At 39.8% G+C, this 21,599-nt stretch overlaps 1 protein-coding gene across 1 annotated transcript in view; it reads left to right on the top strand.

The window, feature by feature from the left end:
* The window catches only part of LOC139724744 (small G protein signaling modulator 3 homolog), a 103,889-nt gene extending 82,720 nt beyond the window's left edge, over nt 1-21,169 (top strand). Inside the window, exons 18-22 of the mRNA XM_071635867.1 lie at nt 10,464-10,534; nt 11,064-11,198; nt 12,748-12,931; nt 15,616-15,645; nt 18,817-21,169. Of these exons, the coding sequence (XP_071491968.1) occupies nt 10,464-10,534; nt 11,064-11,198; nt 12,748-12,931; nt 15,616-15,645; nt 18,817-18,888 (492 nt within the window). The 3' untranslated portion in view covers nt 18,889-21,169. The remainder of the gene's footprint in view (nt 1-10,463; nt 10,535-11,063; nt 11,199-12,747; nt 12,932-15,615; nt 15,646-18,816) is intronic.
* The last annotated feature ends 430 nt before the right edge of the window (nt 21,170-21,599 follow it).

Genomic DNA, 21,599 nt, shown 5'->3' with positions numbered 1-21,599 from the left:
ACAACACCAAGAGAGTACCCCAGCTTTCAAAACGATATTTGTCGCCGTATACAGACTGTAGCCTGTCTGTATCCATTCATGCACTGTTGCCCACAAAGTGAGCCAAATGAAAGTTTCTTCAGTCCGTGTGCATTGTTTCAATCGCCAAGACCATTGTCTGTGCCTCTTTTTATGTGACAAAAGAAATTAGGTGTAAATTACGGAACATGCTTTTTATTCTTCAAATTCATGAAATTTGTCCATCGAGATGTTTTTATACTTTTTATTTGCACAGTTCTTCTTTTGATCTTAAAAAAAAAAAGATTAAGATTCTGCAGTACCTTCTTTTCTTATGTGTCAACCTATTTTCACCAAGCAGCGAATAATTACGGAGTGGGTTTTCGAACAATTCATTCCATTAGACTTGATAATAGAAGTTTGTATGTGGAGTTTTTGTGACCTGCTGTATGTGATTGTGCCTGCAATCATTTGCTTGCCACAGAAAGGTGTTTTTTTTACCCACGCCGATGTAATCGGCAGGGGGTTATGTAAAGGGTTCCGTATGTTTGTTTGTTTGTTTGTTTGTTTGTTTTTTTGTTTGTTTGTTTGTTTGTTTGTTTGTATGTTTGTTTGTTTGTTTGTTTGTGTACAAGATAACAAGAGAACGGGTAAACGGATTTGCACGAAATGTTCAGGGAATGTTTGGATAATGACAGGAAAGAATCGATTAGATTTTGGTGATAATCGGTTGACCCTTGCAAATTCTGTGTGACCTTGAAGTTTTGACCCCATGGTATAGTGACCACTCCGAACATTTTCCGTTTCTTTGCGATTTTCCGCTACCATACAAATATGGCGCGCCATTTGATCAATAATGCCGATTAACTGTTCATCGCCGAAAAACAGTCTGTTTATCGGCGATAAACACTGAAAAAACACTGTTTATCGGCGATAAACAGTGTTTATCGAACGAAAAACACTGTTTATCAAGTGATAAACAGTGTTTATTGAGAAAAACTATGTTTATCGACCAAGCGATAAACAGTGTTTATCGAGGAAAAACTGTGTTTATCGATCGACCGATAAACAGAGTTTTTTGTGATTAGCACTGTTTATCGACCGCCGATAAACGGTGTTTATCGAGAAAAATTCAGTTTATCAGTTGATAAAGGTGTGATAAACAGAGCTTCATCTTGATAAACAGAGTTTATCGCTCGATAAACAGAGTTTATCGCTCGATAAAGTGTTTATCGCCGATAAACAGTGTTGTTGGTCGATCGGCGCGCCATATACAAAAGCGTATCTCCAAACGATCCGAATTCGCTGCATGCAACTCTGTTCGTAAGACGATCCAACTTCGCTGCTCAACGCCATTCGTAAGAATTTCGAAATTTACGTTTATTTGAGGAACTGTGTCCTTCTTGATTTATGAAAGTTCGGGGTTCGCTCTCCGTCGTCACAAACTGTCCCGTATTTGGTGATTTTTCAAATTAACATTGATTCTTTTTTTGTTTGTTTGTTGGAGGAGCATTCCTCAATCATGAAATAATTTTGCTCGGTCCCAGTCACACTGCACGATATGCGCACTCATTGTCAATGCGTGTTCAAGGCCGGTGAAGCTGCATCGCGCTCTACCCTGTTGGCGCAAAATTGCATCGCGGACGTTGCGGCGCTCGTTGGTGACCGAATACTGGTGCAGTATATATTTGCATTCAACCCTTGCATTGAATAATTGCCGTAGGGGGGTAATTGCCCAGGGGGTACGTAAATTTTGTTTTTCTTTTTACCCACGCCGATGAAAATCGGCAGGGGGTTATGTAAAGGGTTCCGTATGTTTACCCACGCCGATGTAATCGGCAGGGGGTTATGTAAAGGGTTCCGTATGTTTGTTTGTTTGTTTGTTTTGTTTGTTTGTTTGTTTGTTTGTTTGTTTGTATGTTTGTTTGTTTGTTTGTTTGTGTACAAGATAACAAGAGAACGGGTAAACGGATTTGCACGAAATGTTCAGGGAATGTTTGGATAATGACAGGAAAGAATCGATTAGATTTTGGTGATAATCGGTTGACCCTTGCAAATTCTGTGTGACCTTGAAGTTTTGACCCCATGGTATAGTGACCACTCCGAACATTTTCCGTTTCTTTGCGATTTTCCACTACCATACAAATATGGCGCGCCATTTGATCAATAATGCCGATTAACTGTTCATCGCCGAAAAACACTGTTTATCGGCGATAAACACTGAAAAAACACTGTTTATCGGCGATAAACAGTGTTTATCGAACGAAAAACACTGTTTATCAAGTGATAAACAGTGTTTATCGAGAAAAAACTATGTTTATCGACCAAGTGATAAACAGTGTTTATCGAGGAAAAACTATGTTTATCGATCGACCGATAAACAGAGTTTTTTGTGATAAACACTGTTTATCGACCGCCGAATAAACGGTGTTTATCGAGAAAAATTCAGTTTATCAGTTGATAAAGGTGTGATAAACAGAGCTTCATCTTGATAAACAGAGTTTATCGCTCGATAACAGAGTTTATCGCTCGATAAAGTGTTTATCGCCGATAAACAGTGTTGTTGGTCGATCGGCGCGCCATATACAAAAGCGTATCTCCCAAACGATCCGATCCGAATTCGCTGCATGCAACTCTGTTCGTAAGACGATCCAACTTCGCTGCTCAACGCCATTCGTAAGAATTTCGAAATTTACGTTTATTTGAGGAACTGTGTCCTTCTTGATTTATGAAAGTTCGGGGTTCGCTCTCCGTCGTCACAAACTGTCCCGTATTTGGTGATTTTTCAAATTAACATTGATTCTTTTTTTGTTTGTTTGTTGGAGGAGCATTCCTCAATCATGAAAATAATTTTGCTCGGTCCCAGTCACACTGCACGATATGCGCACTCATTGTCAATGCGTGTTCAAGGCCGGTGAAAATGCATCGCGCTCTACCCTGTTGGCGCAAAATTGCATCGCGGACGTTGCGGCGCTCGTTGGTGACCGAATACTGGTGCAGTAGATATTTGCATTCAACCCTTGCATTGAATAATTGCCGTAGGGGGGTAATTGCCCAGGGGGTACGTAAATTTTGTTTTTCTTTTTACCCACGCCGATGAAAATCGGCAGGGGGTTATGTAAAGGGTTCCGTATGTTTGTTTGTTTGTTTGTTTGTTTGTTTGTTTTTTTGTTTGTTTGTTTGTTTGTTTGTTTGTTTGTGTACAAGATAACAAGAGAACGGGTAAACGGATTTGCACGAAATGTTATGGGGATGTTTGGATAATGGTAGGAAAGAATCGATTAGATTTTGATGATAATCGGTTGACCCTTGCAAATTCTGTGTGACCTTGAAGTTTTGACCCCATGGTATAGTGACCACTCCGAAAATTTCCCGTTTCTCACTTTGCGATTTTCCGCTACCATACGAAAACATTAACCCCGTAACGATCCGACTTCGCTGCTCAAATGTTCGTAAGAATTCCGAAATTTACGTTTAGGCCTATTTGAGGGACTATGTCCTTCTAGATTTATGAAAGTTCGTTCTCCGTCATCACAAACTGGCCCGTATTTTGATGATTTTTCAAATTAACATTGATTGTTTTTTTCGTTGGAGGAGCATTTGCTCGGTCGCAGTCATTCTGCACGATATGCGTGCTCAATGTCAATGCGTGTGCAAGGCCGCTGAAAATGCATCGCGCTCTACACTGTTGGTGCAAAATTGCATCGGGGACGTTGCGGCGCTCGTTGGTGGCCGAATACTGGTGCAGTAGACATTTGCATTCAACCCTTGCATTGAATAATTCCCGTAGACACTAATCATAGGGGTAATTGCCTAGGGGGTACGTAAATTTTGTTTTTCTTTTGCGCTTTTGTGGATACCATCAAAGATCGTACACTCATACGACCTTTGATATCATCACACTCTCGGCTTGCTATAATCAAAATATCCCGCAAGAAAACGGCGTATTTCTCGATTTTTAGCGCTTTTTCCGCGACCCGTCGCGTAGACAATACTCTTAAAACTGGACTTAATTCGCGCGCGCTTGGAAAAGTTCCGATTCTGCACTTTTGACTGTGGAATTTGGGATTTTCGATGGATTTTTGGAGGAGACTTGAGGACTTTCCTGTACGTGAATGAGTGTTAATACCGTATGTGTAATGATGTGATTTGCGTGTGATGTGACTGTAGAACCAAAGATCGTACACTTCAGTGTACGATCTTTGGTAGAACTCACTGGCTGGTGATAAAGCACACTGGCAATTAAGTGGCCGAATTCTGGTAGATGACCGAATGCACATTATGTTTGCCCCGACTTTGTACTTAGGCGTGGGTCTGCCGCCTTTGACGGCCCCTCTCTAGTTGTTTGTTTGTTTGTTTGGTTTGTTTGTTTGTTTTTTTGTTTGTGTACAAGATAACAAGAGAACGGGTAAACGGATTTGCACGAAATGTTATGGGGATGTTTGGATAATGGCAGGAAAGAATTGATTAGATTTTGGTGATAATCGGTTGACCCTTGCAAATTCTGTGTGACCTTGAAGTTTTGACCCCATGGTATAGTGACCACTCCGAAAATTTCCCGTTTCTCACTTTGCGATTTTCCGCTACCATACGAAAACATAAACTCCCAAACGATCCGACTTCGCTGCTCAAATGTTCGTAAGAATTCCGAAATTTACGTTTAGGCCTATTTGAGGGACTATGTCCTTCTAGATTTATGAAAGTTCGTTCTCCGTCATCACAAACTGGCCCGTATTTTGATGATTTTTCAAATTAACATTGATTGTTTTTTTCGTTGGAGGAGCATTTGCTCGGTCGCAGTCACACTGCACGATATGCGTGCTCAATGTCAATGCGTGTGCAAGGCCGCTGAAAATGCATCGCGCTCTACACTGTTGGTGCAAAATTGCATCGGGGACGTTGCGGCGCTCGTTGGTGGCCGAATACTGGTGCAGTAGACATTTGCATTCAACCCTTGCATTGAATAATTCCCGTAGACACTAATCATAGGGGTAATTGCCTAGGGGGTACGTAAATTTTGTTTTTCTTTTGCGCTTTTGTGGATACAATCGTACCATCAAAGATCGTACACTCATACGACCTTTGATATCATCACACTCTCGGCTTGCTATAATCAAAATATCCCGCAAGAAAACGGCGTATTTCTCGATTTTTAGCGCCTTTTCCGCGACTTAATTCGCGTGCGCTTGGAAAAGTTCCGATTCTGCACTTTTGACTGTGGAATTTGGGATTTTCGATGGATTTTTGGAGGAGACTTGAGGACTTTCCTGTACGTGAATGAGTGTTAATACCGTATGTGTAATGATGTGATTTGCGTGTGATGTGACTGTAGAACCAAAGATCGTACACTTCAGTGTACGATCTTTTGGTAGAACTCACTGGCTGGTGATAAAGCACACTGGCAATTAAGTGGCCGAATTCTGGTAGATGACCGAATGCACATTATGTTTATCCCGACTTTGTACCTAGGCGTGGGTCTGCCGCCTTTGACGGCCCCTCTCTAGTTTTTTTTTTTTTGGGGGGGGGGGGGGTCAACATTTATCCAACTGAAAGGTAGTACATGATATTTTGTATTTGTAACATACATTGTACGTATGGATATGCATTTTCATTTTGTAAATCAGATTCAAGTCTGCAGGAATGCTTCAAAGGTCAAATCAAGACCATGAAAATTGTTGTGTTTTCTGAGTTGATGTAGTAAAGTTGAGAAGTGACATGAATTTATTCTCTGTGACAGTATTTCTGTCCCTTGCGCTCTGTGGAAATGTGTGATGCATGCAGTCAAAATTTGTGTAATATCGGTTTGACAACTCCATTGTAACCACTCCAAAAAGTTTGTTGACTCTTGCCACTGTGTGTGTATTGATTATCTGTCCATGAGAATTCATCTTGGGAGTACCTGTAACTCCATCTCCTCTCCCCTAACTCCTCCCCACCCCCACCCCTTACCATCACTGCTGCCATCAGTATGTGTCCTAGAATGTGACATGAGCTAAAAACGTGACTATGAGTCACCCTCTCGCCTCTTCCCCATCCCCACCAGTGCTCCTCCCCCCTCCCCATCCCTACATGCTGGTGTCCCCCCCCCCCCCCCCTCAGCTTAATATTGATTCCCCGCTCTCCTGTGCTAGCTCATTCCTTATTGTTCCAACCATTGTGCTCATTGTGCGTATTGAAGGAGAAGGTAGGGAGCTGTAAATACACTCTATAATGTAGGCAGGCCCCCTTTCTCCTCCCCTTTCCCCTCTACCACCCCCCCCTCCCCCCAAATGAAAAGAAGCAAAAGAAAAGAAATAAAAAATACATGATGAGAAAAAAGAAAGAAGAGCTAGAGGCTGGACAGTAATAACAAAGCCTCTGAAAGAACGAAACACTGCCGGGTGTACTTGGTAGACCAACTGGCTACTTAGCTGGCCATGCTTCAAACATGTGATCAGCAAGTACCAGCCATCAAGCCCCCCTGGCTTGGAAAACAAAAAGGTGTTTACTTCTTCCGTCCCATAGAATTGATTCGTGCAAGGTTAACAGATCTTTGTATTTGAGAGGATGGTGATCGACTATTTAAGTAACTCTTAATTCTGCTTAAGGCCACAGCTCAGAAAAAAGGACAATTATGATAAAGAAGGTGGCCTTATTTTCATTGTTTTTGAGGTCAAATTTAAAAAGTAAAAGAGAGAAGAAGATTGAAAGGGACAGAGACAAAGAGAACAGCGGACTATTGTTATCTTATTTGCTTCTGGTTGATTTGAAAACAGACTTTTGACGCTCTTCGCTCTTTGGAAAGGACTCTTTATTGTGTTTTTACTTTCACTATGTTTAACCACCTTGATTTTAATCGATTGAATGGCCACATGTTTTTTTTTTTTCTTGCTTAACATGGCCTTAAAGATGTCTGCTGATTGACAAGGGAGCAGATGGCTTGAAGCATGAAGTGTCCTTGAAAATCACTATTTCAGCTTCAAACCCATACATTTCTTTTATCATACAAAAATTGAAAGCATCATATCAGAAATTTGTCATCTGAGTGTGGTAACATAGCATACATGCATAATAAATATAAGTGTGAAAATGTACATTGTACTGTACTTCATGTACACCATATGTTCCTGTAAGCATTGATAATGTTAACCTGTTGAGGACGGGCTGATTTTACTACAACATGCATGTCCCATAGACATTTGCCCGAGTATACCGTAAAACATGATATTTTCGCAGCATGAAATTTTCACGAATTGTGGGCGACGGCCTTTTTCGCAGCATGACATTTTCATGAGTTGCCTCAAACATTCAGTACATATAGTGTAGACAAGAACTTTCACATGCATTTTGATTTCCAGATTCTTGGCTTTTGCAAAATTTGTGAAATTAAAATGCATGTGAATATTCCTCATTTTACAGTATCAATCGGGACTAATCTTCAACGAGTTGATACATAGTTGCAGTGGATTTCCCACTCTGTTTGATTTTTGTTGATTGTAATGTTGCATGTGAAATAAGGTTTGGGATGACTATCCACATTTGTGCATCCCTTGGTTTCTGCCAGAGTTTATAAACTACTTATCTGTACATACAAATTATCAGCAGTACATGATTACAATCAGAGTGTGTTTGCACAAATTTTGAGCAGACTTGTGTAGGCAACTCTGCGAGTACAATCAGACATACATTTCAAGGTACTACATCACAGTGACAATACACTTTTAATAGCAACCTATGTAAAGAGTGGATGGATGGTTTTAGACTCAGCGCAACCTGTGGTAGTGGTCCTGAAGAGTTGTGAGAATGTGTGAGTGATCAATGTGGCATTCATCAGTGGCAACAGCTCTTTAATGGATCAGTGGGCTTTCAGGCAAAATCAAAATTTTGCATCATTTTGTGGTTGTATGTGAAAAGTTTACTTTAGTAGCTTCCTGCTTTCATTCTTATTTTAAGTTGTCTAACCAGAATTGATGAAGGACACTGCAGATTTAATTTCATGCACTACATGTCACATGGCCTCTCTAATGTTTCATATACACCGTGTTCCCGATGGCCACAGCAATCATGTTTCAGGCCACATGGAGGAAATAGGATGAACATGAGGGGGGGGGGGGGGGGATGGTGTAAATGATGTAAATGTAGCATAACAAAAAAAAAAAAAAGAAAAAAAAAAGAGCTTATCACGATATCACATGATTAACAGTTACGGATAAGACCTTACCGGCTCTGTCTCCCATCTAGGAATACTGAACCTATATATAATTGTAGAAGAGATCCAGTGATTAGATAGGCAGTGCAATTTCAATACCAAAATTGGCAAAAGTCCGCTCATGAGTTCAGATCAAAACTGTGATGTCCTCCAAATTATGGGTTAGTGGACAATTAAAGTAGGGGGGATGACAGAAAAAAAAGTGGTCAAAAACCACCCACCCTCTTGTCGCATGATGGAAGTGATGTGGATTTTGGGTCACGTGTCCACCCATGCTATGCCCTTGAGCCCTGTGGGCATTGATCTGTTGATTTCCTGGACCCGTGCCACCCCCCCCCCTGCCGCCAATTCTATTTACCATCACCTCAATCAATATCACTTTCTCTTCAGTGGATTAGTCATCGCGATTACAAAACGTTCCTTTGCCAAGACAGTTTTATTCTTACATTATCATGCTAAGCCCTTTCAAAGAAGAAAAAGAAGAAGGAAAAAAAAATACAACACAGTTTGGCAGAGCAGGACTTTCTGTTTACCAGAACAGTAGCTACCATCCCTGTTTGTGGAAGCCTGCAAAGGTCTTACATTTTAACTTAACGAACATACAAATGTTGAACCGTGTATTATGATTGCGTAACACGGTTTCAGAGAGAGGACAAATTATGTAAGATACCACTGAGTGTTTGAAATAGATTGATTGAGGAGTTTGAATGGGGTTGCATAACATTATTGTTCTTGAAAAAAATGCATTGGGACATTCAAAGAGTGTCTTAAGGACACTGATGCATTTGGGGATGAGGGTGACAAAGATGAAGGGCTGTATTTAGCTGCTGTTTCCCAGAATAGATTTTGAGAATTCTCCAAGAATTTAGCATACTACAATGTAGCTGTGATGAGGAGAGGCCCATTGATGGACAGTGAGGCTAATAAAGCAAGCCTCTTTGTTATACCACTCTATGGACTTCACCTCTGCCATGGATGGAGCATCCATGTTCTTATATCTTCTACATTATATTCAGTGCCCCCTAGCTTCACTTTCTATTATTTTAATGCCTCTGCCTCGAAAGGGTGTTTGAGGTGTATTTCTTTTCTTCTTTCTGAACGCTGATTGTGCCAATCAAGTCAATTCATAATCAAAAAGTTCTTGTCAAGTTCATTTATGAAATGCTGCTTCTCAATTTCATGATCCTTATTTACCCCCGGATTGTGCGTGTTCCTGTGAGTACTGATTGACGCAGAAAAGTCCATAGTATTGTCCACACTGCCCCAAGTCTGTGGCACAGATAGGGTTTAAAGAGAAGAACCATTTCTGTGAAAGTTAAGCCTTAATGGTGAAAGGGTGAATCCACAAGTGAGTTCAAGAATGAGTAGGATTTGTAGGAATCACAGCAGGAAATTGCAAAAACTCTTTCCCCTGGTTGCTGTAATGGGTATTCAGGCAAGGACTCCATACTTAGAACCCTGTTGAGGACAAGCTAATTTTGTTGTAACACACATTTCCCATAGGCACCTGCCTAGAGCATACTTGTCTCCAGTGGGATTAATAATGGGCATAGTATCAAGAGGTTTGAACTGTGACTGCTTTTTATACATTTTGTTATATGTCACTGACATATGTATGAAACCATTTTTTTTTTTAAACAACTTTGCTGAAATCAGTGCAAAACATGTCTACATTATGACACATCTACATGTGTTTATGGCTGCTCTTATTATATCTGCACCATATAACAACACTAGACACTTGTGATTGTCAGGAGTGACATTGCTGAAACGACTGATTTTGGTCAATAATGAGATTTACTTTACACGTAACAGTGTCATTCCTAAACCTCCGTTATGCAATGTAGGGGTTGTCCCTTACTTAATGATCATCTGTATTATATCTGTGTTTGTACATTGTTAGTTCACTAGCAGTTATTTTTACAGTCATTTTCTGGTCTACCACATGAGCCTTAATTGCCTAAATTCACAAAGGTAGTTTGGATTTCTGCCATGGATTAGGCAAATTTGCATCTGCGTAGATGTGCGTGACAGATCGTTGCATATGCAAACAGACAACATATCCAAAAGTAAATGTGTTGATACGTGCATGTGAAGGGTATGCTTATTTTGCATTTGTTTTAGTTCATGGACTGACTCTAAACCATGGATTTTATTTAAACCCATCTTTGTTAAGTCGTGACAATGTGTCTGTTTACTTGAGACGTTCTTCAAGGCCTCTTCTGTGTAGACACAACCCACCATTCCCAAACACATTCTGATTGTTCTCCCTGCCCAGGCGAGTGCCAAGGAGGTTGAGAGGGACTTTGAATCTGTGTACTCCAGATTGGTGCTATGTAAGACATACAGGTACGTAAACATAATGCTGGGATGTGTTTTACAGGCAATGAGATGATAATCTGACTCCAAGCAAGGTTGTTCACATTAAAAATTGTAATTACCACAGAGATTTCTTGTGTGTCATATACAATACTTCACCTTTGTTATGTGTTTGTGCAGTATATAGATTGCATGTAGAGCATTCAGCCGTAATACAAGAGTGGTGAGTTCAAAGTTGAATCACCACATAAATTGTATTCTTTTTTTGTGCTAATTTGGCAGATCAACTATGCGAAGGATTCCTTTAGACTCTGTTTTCCATATTTATATATATTTTTATTTTGTTTCTGATCTTTTTACGTGAACGAAGGAGTTCCTCTCAAATAAAAGGCTATTACAGTTCCGCAATAACACTCACAAATTGGGGACTTTACTGAGTTTACTCATGTCTATAGCAACACAGGTGCTACAATTTTTTTTATTGTTATTTGCATAGTAGCAGTGCTGTCTCAATCCAAGTTTGCTCAAAATTTGTACTTGTTGCCTTCTGCCTCTGCAGGTTGGATGAGGACGGAAAGGTGTTGACCCCAGAGGAGTTGCTCTACCGGTCAGTCCAGGCCGTGAACCTGACCCATGACCTTGCCCATGCCCAGATGGACGTCAAGTTCCGGTCATTGGCCTGTCTGGGACTCAAGTGAGTATTTGTCGTTAGGACATTTATCAAAAAGTTACGGCCAACAACACAAGAGTGAGATGAACATTGTGTAAAATCAGATAGGTGGTGAGGAAATTAGGATTTAATTGATGACAGTAAATCAGTTAGCGTACCGTCCAAAGTTACTGTAGTGCCCTTGGATACTGTGAGGCTGTTTTAGCTTAAAGGTGAGAGGAAGCATTGTTATTAAAAATGTGAACAAATTATGTTCTTGAATGTGTAGTTGAGAAATCTTTGGTGCTCTGGTAGTGCTAAGTTTATTGAATGAAAAGGGGGAAAATAGTTTAATCTTCATTTTCTAGTAATGATATATTGCCACAATGGCAGGATTCCTGTCGTGATACTCTGTTAAAGCAGGAGTGAAAATATGTCATTAAGCCCATAAACAATAACACCTAGACATGATGAATGCAATCCTTGTATGGGAAAAGGGATGATTTGGGAATTTGAGTCTTTATGCAACTGAAAGATGAAAGAGTTGGTAGTCAAATCCCTGGCTGGATGTACATCTGCTCTGAAATCTTTGGATGTATGCCCGATCATGTGGATGAACAGGTAAACTAAACCTTTTTTCCTCTTTCTTTTCTATTCCCTATTTTTGTTTTCCTTCTCTCCATATCCCTTCCTCTCCCCTTGCTCTCTCTTCTTGTTCATGACTCTCCCTCTCACCTTTACTCTCTCCCCTCCCTCCCCCTCTCTTCCTCATCACCATCTTTCTTCATTCTCCTCTACCGATCTTAACTATTTTCCTGTCTTGCCTCTTCCTAACCCCTCTTCTCCTCTTCTTCTTCCGCTTCCCCTTTCCTTCCCTTCTTCCCCTTCCTCTTTTCTTTCCTTTACACCATCTCTCCCCACTCTCTCATTTACGATCTTTTACACACTCTCTCTTTCACCACACTTTTTATTTCTTCCTTTCCTTCTCCATGCTTCTTGCTTCTTCTCTACCATACCACTCCCTACCTCTCTTCTTCCGAACCTCTTCCTTCCCCTTCTCTTCTTTCTCCTTCTCCTCCTCTTCCTCCTATTATTTATTCTCCCTCTTCTTCCTTCTCCTCTCTACGTCCCAATCATTTCTATTTCCCCACTTGCCCCTCCTCCTTCTCCTCTTCCTCCACCACTGCCTCCTCTTCTTATTCCTACTTTTCTTCTCCTCCTTCTTCCTTTGCCTCTCCCTCTTTCCCTTCTCCTCCCATCCTCCTCCTTCTCCTCCCTTCCTCCTCCCTCCTCTCCCTCCTCCCTCTTCCTCCTCCTCCCCTCCTCTTCCCCTCCCCTCCTCTTCCCCTCCCCTCCTCTTCCCCTCCCCTCCTCTTCCCCTCCCCTTCTCCTCTTCCTCCTCCCTCCTCCTCCTCCTCCTCCTCCTCCTCCCCTCCTCTTCCTTCTCCTCCTCTTCATCCTCCTCCTTCTCCTCCTCCTCCTCCTCCCCCTCTTCATCCTCTTCCTCCTCCCCTCTCCCTCCTCCTCCCCTCCTCCTCCACTCCTCCTCCTCCACTCCTCTGCTCTCCCCCCCCCCCCCCCCCCACACCCACAGTGAGCAAGTCCTCCACCTATGGCTGGAGACGCTGTGCTCTTGTGACAGCGTGGTTGAGAAGTGGTACCACCCATGGTCCTTCCTGCGCAGCCCCGGCTGGGTGCAGATCAAGTGTGAGCTGAGAATCCTCTCCAAGTTTGCCTTCAGCCTCTCACAGGACTGGGAGCTTCCCTTGAAGAAGGACGTAAGTACACAACCTGTCCTAACTGGACAGTGCCCTGTGGGTATTTTTCTATTGCTCTTGCTCTTTTTTGGTGGCATTTCTCTCAGGCAACTTGTCAGTAACCAGCAAGGATCCTAGCCCTCATTTGCAAAACACACAGGGGAATAGAGAGAATTATATGTTTAATAGTCTGATCTGCACACAAGCTTGGTTCTCCTCCAGGATTTCAAGAAAAGCGTAAGATGGTCATGTGAAGAAAGTACTGTAGCACTTACAGATTACTGTTTTGACACAACCCAAATTTCTCGTCATGTACTGATCCATACATCTACTGAGGCAATGACAACTATGAAGAAAATATCCTGACATCCTTGAAATGCCAGAAGCCCTTCACCTCTTCCTTTTCATTCCCTTTGAAGTTTTTGATACTAAATGCTGATAAACTTTGTGGAAGAAAATGATGCCTTTTAGGATTTTTAGTTATTCTTCTGACCATAATAATTCAAACATTGGTTTCAAGCTCCTCTTCAGTGAGACTTCAAAAAAAGATCAATTGTTTGGGGACAGCAGTACTTTCTCCTGCAGGGAATCTTGTTGTTAGGCTTCAAAATTGTGACCTTATTGCAGCAAAACAGATATTCTGACAGGTCATATTTTTATGGAAGAAAGGATGGAATGCCAATGAGGGCTATAACCCTTAACCTTTGACCTCTTTCTCCTTTATGATCTTCTGGTCTTTCCATATATGTGTTGTACTTGTCGTTGTGTTGATGTATTGTCCCAAGATGTATATAAAGGTGTTCTCTGGACATTTTTCAAATAATGAAAAATACCTTGACAGAAGGAATCTGGTGCCCATTTTGTTCAAGACATGGAGTAAACCCATAGCTTAACTCTTTGAAATCCTGCCTCTTCAAATCATTCGTAGTTGCTGATGGGTACACTAATGTTAGGTACCCTTTGCTTTCTGTAACAGAAATCTGGCAGCTGTTAATGGTCAATTATAACAATAAGTTAAATTTGGCTTTTGTATTTTTTATTTATTTTATTTATTTTTTTGTTTTTTTGCTACCAAGAGCAATTCTCATAGAATTTGGGTATAATCTCTTTAGTCTTTTTAGTTTATTTTGTTGATACAATTCTTGTTATATTAATGAGGGTTTTCATATGCTGAGGTGCTTTGACAAAGGGAATAAGAAATGTCAAGTATGCGATCAAAATCAGGTACACTAGCTGAAGCCCTTCTCAGCCAATACTAATATTCTGGGAAATTCTTGATGCTTGTCCTGTATAATCAAAGACCTGCCATTTTTCTTGCATTTTTATATGAAATCCATGACTGCAAGAAACTCTTTGGCCTCTTGCAATAGCTTGCTTGTTTAAATTTAGTCAGTTTGCCCTTTCTAAGCAAAATCAAGTACAGTCAATTCTTTTGTGTAGAATTCTTGCCTGAATAGGCTCTTTTGCTGTTTTTCCCTGTAAATGCTCTAGTCCTCTGTCATTAATATCTTGTAAGTTGATATTTGTACCATATTTTATGTAAACATCCCAGGACGTAATTGTCCTCAGAGGGTAATTGCCATGATAATTATGCTTTTTATGTTACTGTAAGAACTTTAATGACAAATTTTGTGTGTCCCATATGAAATATCTGATTGGTAAATAGGATTTTTGAAGGAAATTGTTATTTCAAAGAAAATTTGAAATTTTGAACATTCACACTAAACAGCTGATAAAGACTTTTACCTGGACTGATACTACGGTCACATGATCTACACTGGCCAATCAGAGGTGCTCAGCAGCTTCAACATCAGATTTATGTACATGTTTGATTTTGGTCTTTTTCTTTAATATATGTCTGTTTTCCATCAAATGTTCTCTATTTTTCCTATTCATTTTGTCATTAATTTTTTATTGCTCTTGTACCACAGCAATTTTCAAAACAATGTTTTTGCTATTTTACTGAAGTTGAAGGGTGGGATGGGTACCTGGTCCATCAGTATACAGGCTTCAACAGTACTCTTCTGTATCACATATCTACACAGTACATTTGCACAATTTCATTTGTTATATACTCATCTGTCAACAACTGCCATTCTTACTTTGCTCTTCTTATTAGAAGAGATGATTCAGAAAAAAAAAAAAAGGATACGACATTTCAAGTGAAAGTATTTGTCATAGCAAACACAGAACAAAATAGCTTTTGGTGGCAGCTTTCTGAATAGATCATGGACCTTCTTACAAATCACAAATCGTGATTCTCGACTTGATCAATATTTATGAGTGGGATGTGAGTTAAGATGATTCATTGTCAATGTGTGCTGGGCTCTGTTTTATGAAGAGTTAAAATTGATTATATAGTTGATTTCAACTCTAAGTCTATGGCAGACTGTGTGGTAGGGAAATTTAAAATCGATTTTATCTTTTGATAAAACGGGGCCCAGGTATGTCACAAGTGCAGTGTGTTGTTTGCTGCCCATTGAAAATCAGCCTTCGTGTGATACATAGAATAACTTTTCTTTTGCTATATCTTACCTACAAGTATTGTATGCTAACTGAAAAAAAAAAACATCAATAACAAAAAAGCCCCCCCCCCCCCCGAAAAAAAAAATAAAATAAAATAAACCCACCTCTAAACTAACAAGGAAAAGAAATGAGTGAAAGCGGAGGGAGAATGGTGACAACATTTTCTCATTTTTCTGCAGATATGGTCGCGGTCGCCTAATCTGCCTCAGGTAACTATGGCAACAGTCTGCCTTTCTCATGCTTGGCTACTCCAACAAAGCCATTAGAATTCTTTGCAGCTCCCAGCATGAAAATAAAAAAATCAGTATTTAGAGGAGAAGTAGATTTAGAAAAAATGTATCAATTTGGTTTGCTTAGTCAGTATTCTTTTGTTTTGCATGCCAACATGATATACTATAATCTGTCGGTAGTGGCAATATGGGTGATGGTATTTGAATAACAGCATACACTCCAGTTAATACTTGCTACATCGTCAATCAGGTAAGAAATGCATGTGTAAAAACCTATTTTTTTTTTATAAAAGCATCCATTATAACACATAATCAGTCCAAAGCTATTTACTGTGTGCAACAACGTCAATTACACTTGACAGAGTCAAAATGCCTGGATACCCTTGCGGAAATAAACATTTCTGAAGGAGTTTCATGGCACTGTTCATGCTGCACATATAAATGACTGCATATGCATAATAGAAACATATTATGCATGATATTTACCAGCATGATGTTGTTCAGTAACAAAAAGAATGCAGAAGTGTCATCATTCTACACGGTATGGAATTATATCATGGCAGTGTCAAAGAAAGTTTATCCAAAGCAAATAGCATTGGATGCAGGCTGCCTCATTCTTCAATGCTGCTTCAGGCATCTTGTCCACATTTTATGGCTAAAATTGTCCCTTCTGTACTCCAAAGTGCTGCAAAAGCTCTTCACAATGCTTTACACATTTTAAACGAAAATGTGAGGTACAATCGTAAATGAATAAGAGGCTGTCTTTTTGTCTCACAAAGGCCTCCAGAAGAGCATTTTAAGAACATCTCACATCTGCTGGAACAATGGCAAATTAATTTCAGTTTTATGTCAAAACATGCTAGAAATATGGACAGATTTGTGCTGTCATACTCATACCTTGGGCCAAACACATCAAATTCTGTGAAATTGAAGGCATGTTGAATAGAAACATACTAATTTTTTAGCTTTGCAGATGAAGTGGTCATGAGGCAATTTTGCTCTCAGAAGTTTATTCATAACTAAATCACACTACCAAATACAACCAATGCCTGTGCTATTTCACATTCTTCCAGACAAATTGATGATTTTAGAGGTTGGCATTCAATCAGTTATTGTCCAAGGTAAACGAATGCTGAGTTCAACAGGTGCTGAAGGAAATTTAACTCCAGAAAAAAACAGAAGTTATAGCAGTCACTAGTAAAAGTCCAAATATTGATAGTTTGGAAAGTTTTGTCTATTTCAAGCTCTTTCTCCAATTTCTTTGATTGAAATATATCAGTTCAGAAATACAGTTGTATATTATCAAAGCTTTGATAGGATATCATGCTTCAAAATTTGACATCTTGAACCTTGGCTATACTCTGCCGCATCTAATGATATGTATTTACTTCATATTCGTCTGCGTGTGAGCTGTTTTGCTGTTGTATCTAACTTTTGTCATCTTTCACCTTGACCAGTCTCCTCTCTTTTACTAAGACTAGAATAATGTTCATTTTGTGCATTCATAGTAATTACATATGATATTCCATCTTACTACATGGTTGATTGGATATACTATACCTTTGGTCAATTAATGTCCATAACTCTTTTTTTTTTTTTTTTTTTTAATGTGGACCTATTGAGTGTCTAACTTTACACTGACATCATATCCCATGGGTTTCATTGTATTCTGTATTCTACTGTATTCTTTGCTATTTTGTTCAACTACCTGTGAGCACTTTTCACATATTCTGTCTTAAACTGTACATCTGATAAGTTTAATTTCCCTTGAGGGCATGCACAGTTTTAAATAGACAAGCAGTAAAATGAAATGAAAACGAAAGTGGTCGATGTTGTAGAACACAAGCAATGAACACGACTGATTGGAATGTTGATATGATTGGAATGTTGATAAAGTATAAACGGTGGGGTTCCCCGTGACTCAAAGCAAATGAACTTTGCCTGATGTAAAGAAGTTTCATTTTTCATTGTCAGGATAAGGACAAGATAAAGATCTATTCTTGAGGAAATATTTATTTCTTTTTGATGAAGGGAGAGGCTTTTGGCAAACTCAAGAATGTGGGAATGTAAAGATGTTCCATCCTCAAAATGCAATTAGCAGAGTCATGGTACAAAATGCCTCCAAGGAACATGTTGAAACCAGAACCAGAACCAGAACCAGAACTAAGCACAGTATAAAGAGTGTTCCTAACATGACACCAGGGAACATGTGCACATCAGGAGTTTTTTCAAGAGCAAAACACACAAAGAGCATTTCTAAGTTAGCAACTCAATTCCTTGGCAGAGAGATTCAATAGGAAAATTTCTTCCTGGAAGTCAGGATCTTTTGTGTACTGAATCATCATGTGTCTGCTGTTGTTCAAACTTAACCTTTTTTTTTCCTTTACTAATTCTCAACATTTTGATTTTAGGCTCTTCTGTTAAAGCAGCAAGTTCTCAAGGGAAATTTCATTTTGCGTCTCTTTCTGTGTGAAATGAGTTCTTGAGGGATGTTTTCAGTTTTTAAGGGCCTTTTGGGTTTTCTCATATCATCATTTTGTATTTATTTTGTGTGTGGATTGGGCAGAGAGGATTGAACATTCTGTGTTTTGACTGATTCCATGAACAACACACACAACTCTTGGGCTGTTGATTCTTGATACACAAGGCACTGCCAGATTAGATGCCAATTAAGATCAAAGTATCTTCTTTCCAAGTAGATCTTTTCCCTTGATGCACTGCTCCTAGTTTCATGATTCATTACTTAATTGACAAAAAAGTTACTTTTTTGTGATAAAGATATTCTAATGCAAAAATGATTCTTTGCCTAACCCCCAAATTACCCAAATGAAATTTAACATGAAAAGAAGGGATGAAAATATCAAAAACTGAAAAATATTGACGGATAGAATTTTGTACTAGATATGTTTTCATCCCCCATATCAGAATTATATATTCAAGATTAATTATAAAGGAGTTTGTGTGTCTATTTTCTGCTTGAGTATAGGAATAGTAAGAAGAAGCCAAATGCTTGTCTTTTTTTTGTGTGTTGTTGCTATGGAATCGGATTAAAATGGAGAGTTGCTCATTCCCTTCTATGCTAGCTCACACGACCATTCATCTTTTGATTTTCTTCTTCCTCTTCTCCTCTCGCATCCATCCTTCCCGTAGAGCCAAAAGTCGCTCAAAGACAGCGTTCAAGACATGCTCATCAAGCACCACCTCTTCAGCTGGGACCTTTAACCTCTGAACTCTAACCTTTGTCATTTATATATGACCTGTGAACTTTTCGAGTTGGAGTCGATCATCACTGCACGCGTACATCCCCTGTATGAATTAACAAGAACGGGGAGTAGATGAGGATTTACTTTTCTTCGTGTCTGGAGACTTGTGTCACACTTTGTAACAACTGCGGTGGTGTTAATACGTGGTGTAGGGAAGGAATTCACCTGTCTTTTTTGAGAAGCAGACTTGTTTTAACAAAATGTTTATTCGTATTGGTGTCTGTTTCCATGCCGGCTCTAATGACCATTGTTCTAATGCTCATGGAATGTAACAGTTTACTCTTTTGTGGCTTTTGCCTAGACAGTTCATTAATGTTTTCATTCACCACCACCATTACCATGACTTTGAGTTTATGCATGACTGCACACAATGTACGTGCCATGAACTTTGTCACTGAGTGTCGGTGATTAAGCTTTTGATTTGTGCAGTATTTGGGGATTTTGTGTGTTGGGTCTTTTCTCTATATATATCTCTCTCTGTAGATAGATATATATATGTCTCATGGCTCAGAGCTTGCCAGCTAGTCAAATGCATAACCTGCCGCATACTGTACTTCCTGTTTGAATTTGAACCCTCGTGATTGTGAAATGTAAAAGGAAGAACTATTTTAAAAAGAAAGTAACCTTCGTGGTGCTTTGCTTATCAGCACTGGCTGTAGTGCACCTGTTCTACTGAGGTACATGTATATATCTCATTTTGATGATAAGAATCCAGAGGATAGCATATCTAGGGTTTCCCTCCTCAGGTTATCAGGGAATTTGAAATCCGTGTACAGAGATTAGTCAGAATTGATTAACTCACTCCAGCAACTGAATGGACCATGGGTTTAGAGCGTCCAGTAATGCCCTTCCCTGGTAATGGATACCCTCTATGTTTTAACAACTGGAAAATGCTTTAAGCATGCAAGAGGAATAATATGAAAAAGCATTTTCCATTTCATCATTAGCTGAATTTGTGCTGTTTAACTTAAATTCTATTTGCTGGGGAAAAAAAAAGACCGAAATGCAAAACAAACAGGAATTGACCTTTTGAACCTCATGTAGAAGAAATGTCACACAAAATCATGAAAGCCAGAAGGCTTCCATGAGAGAGGGATGCACCTTCAAGATCATCAGACGAGTGGAGAAGGAAACTCTGACTGACATCTCCCATCTGTTCGAAAGCAAAACCAGTCAATTCAACGGTTGGATAGGACTAGGCCCCTTCAGGGCATCACATGAAAATTTGATTTCGTTGAGTTTGTTGTCATGATGCATATTAAAAACAGCCAATGACTCAGCTATGTCATCGCCATCAAGGAAGTAAAAGATAGCTGGACCCTACCCACTCTTTATATCTTGTCTGTTTGATTTTTTTGTTTTTTCTTCTCTGTTACTGAATTCCTAGGAAGAACAAAATAAGTAGGGATAATAGGTACCCTTGGGTGATTTTGATATAAAAGGAAGGATAGGAGTTAATATATTTTATCTTGGAGTGGAAGAGTCGTTTTTGCGATGCTTTCCTTCCCTAGTCGGGGATTTCTCTGTCCGGAGGGCTGGCGGGCAGTGGGGAGAGATGACAATCGGGACGTGTTTCCTGCGGGAGTCCCAACATGAGACTTGTAAGACAGGATGCCCGCATCATGGCAGGGTGCCAGACCACTTACAGTCACGCCATAACAATTTATGATCAGTCTGCGGCCAAGGTGATGAGAAAACGCGAAACGTCTTCTTCAATTTCATCGATACTTTTTCGCCTCTCCACGAAGGAAAAATTCTATCAAGGCTTCTCCCCTTTTTTTATCCCTATCATGCAACATCCTCTGCTAGTGATGTCAGGAAATCAAATGTATGTATTTTTAGGGGTTATGTTACATGTGAAATTTGATTCTAAGTTTATTTATAAGAATGAAAGATGGGCTTGGTGTAGGCAGGGTGCAGTATTGCCGGGAGGAAATGAGTTGCCCATAGTGGCATAACAACAATGACTCCCACGTGCCGAGCCACGCAGCTAGCGGCATATTTGGTACAAAGTTAAATTGCGTGAGTATCTGTTTCTCTCTCAGATAAAAGAAAATATTTTCCCTCCGTTTTTCTTTTTCTTTCCTTTTTATTTTAATCTGAGTGGGAAAGTCATAAAGATATGGGTGAGGTTTTCAGTGCCCAGATATCACACCCAATGTACCATCACTGTCCAATCACCATTAGAATTTAGTTTGTGGCTATATACTACTCCGTAGACAGTACAGAAATGTAGACATTTCCGGGGGGGGGGGGGGGGGGGGGGGGAGGGGGCTCAAAGATGTCTGATATCATTATGAGAAATTCAATGGAAAGCTATGAAGTACTTGTTCCACACTGCTAAGTTCCGAGTTGTCGGATTCGAAAAGTGAGTTCTCACACAACCGAGATTACATAGATGGGATAGACTTCCATGTAAGCCATACAATTGCAACTTTCAGAAGTATGTTGATGACTTATTTCTTTGCAAAAGATTCTTTTCCTCAGCGGTACATACGACCTCAAAAGCAGAGTAGCCCATTTAGATATGATTGTAGATAATTGTGAAGGATGTTTATGCCGTAAAACAGAACAGTTTGCCTTTTTAAAAACATAGCTTTATGGCTTATGCCTCAAGATTTTAGCAGAAAGACCACTCCCGACTGCCACAGTTTAATAAGTGTACACTGC

The sequence above is a fragment of the Diadema antillarum genome, unplaced genomic scaffold, assembly GCF_040938485.1.
Source record: "Diadema antillarum isolate AM-2024a unplaced genomic scaffold, OU_Dant_1.0 scf00000226, whole genome shotgun sequence".
NCBI classification, from domain to species: Eukaryota; Metazoa; Echinodermata; class Echinoidea; order Diadematoida; family Diadematidae; genus Diadema; species Diadema antillarum.
Note: the sequence above shows the minus strand (reverse complement) of the source record. Positions and strands in the feature narration are given on the sequence as shown.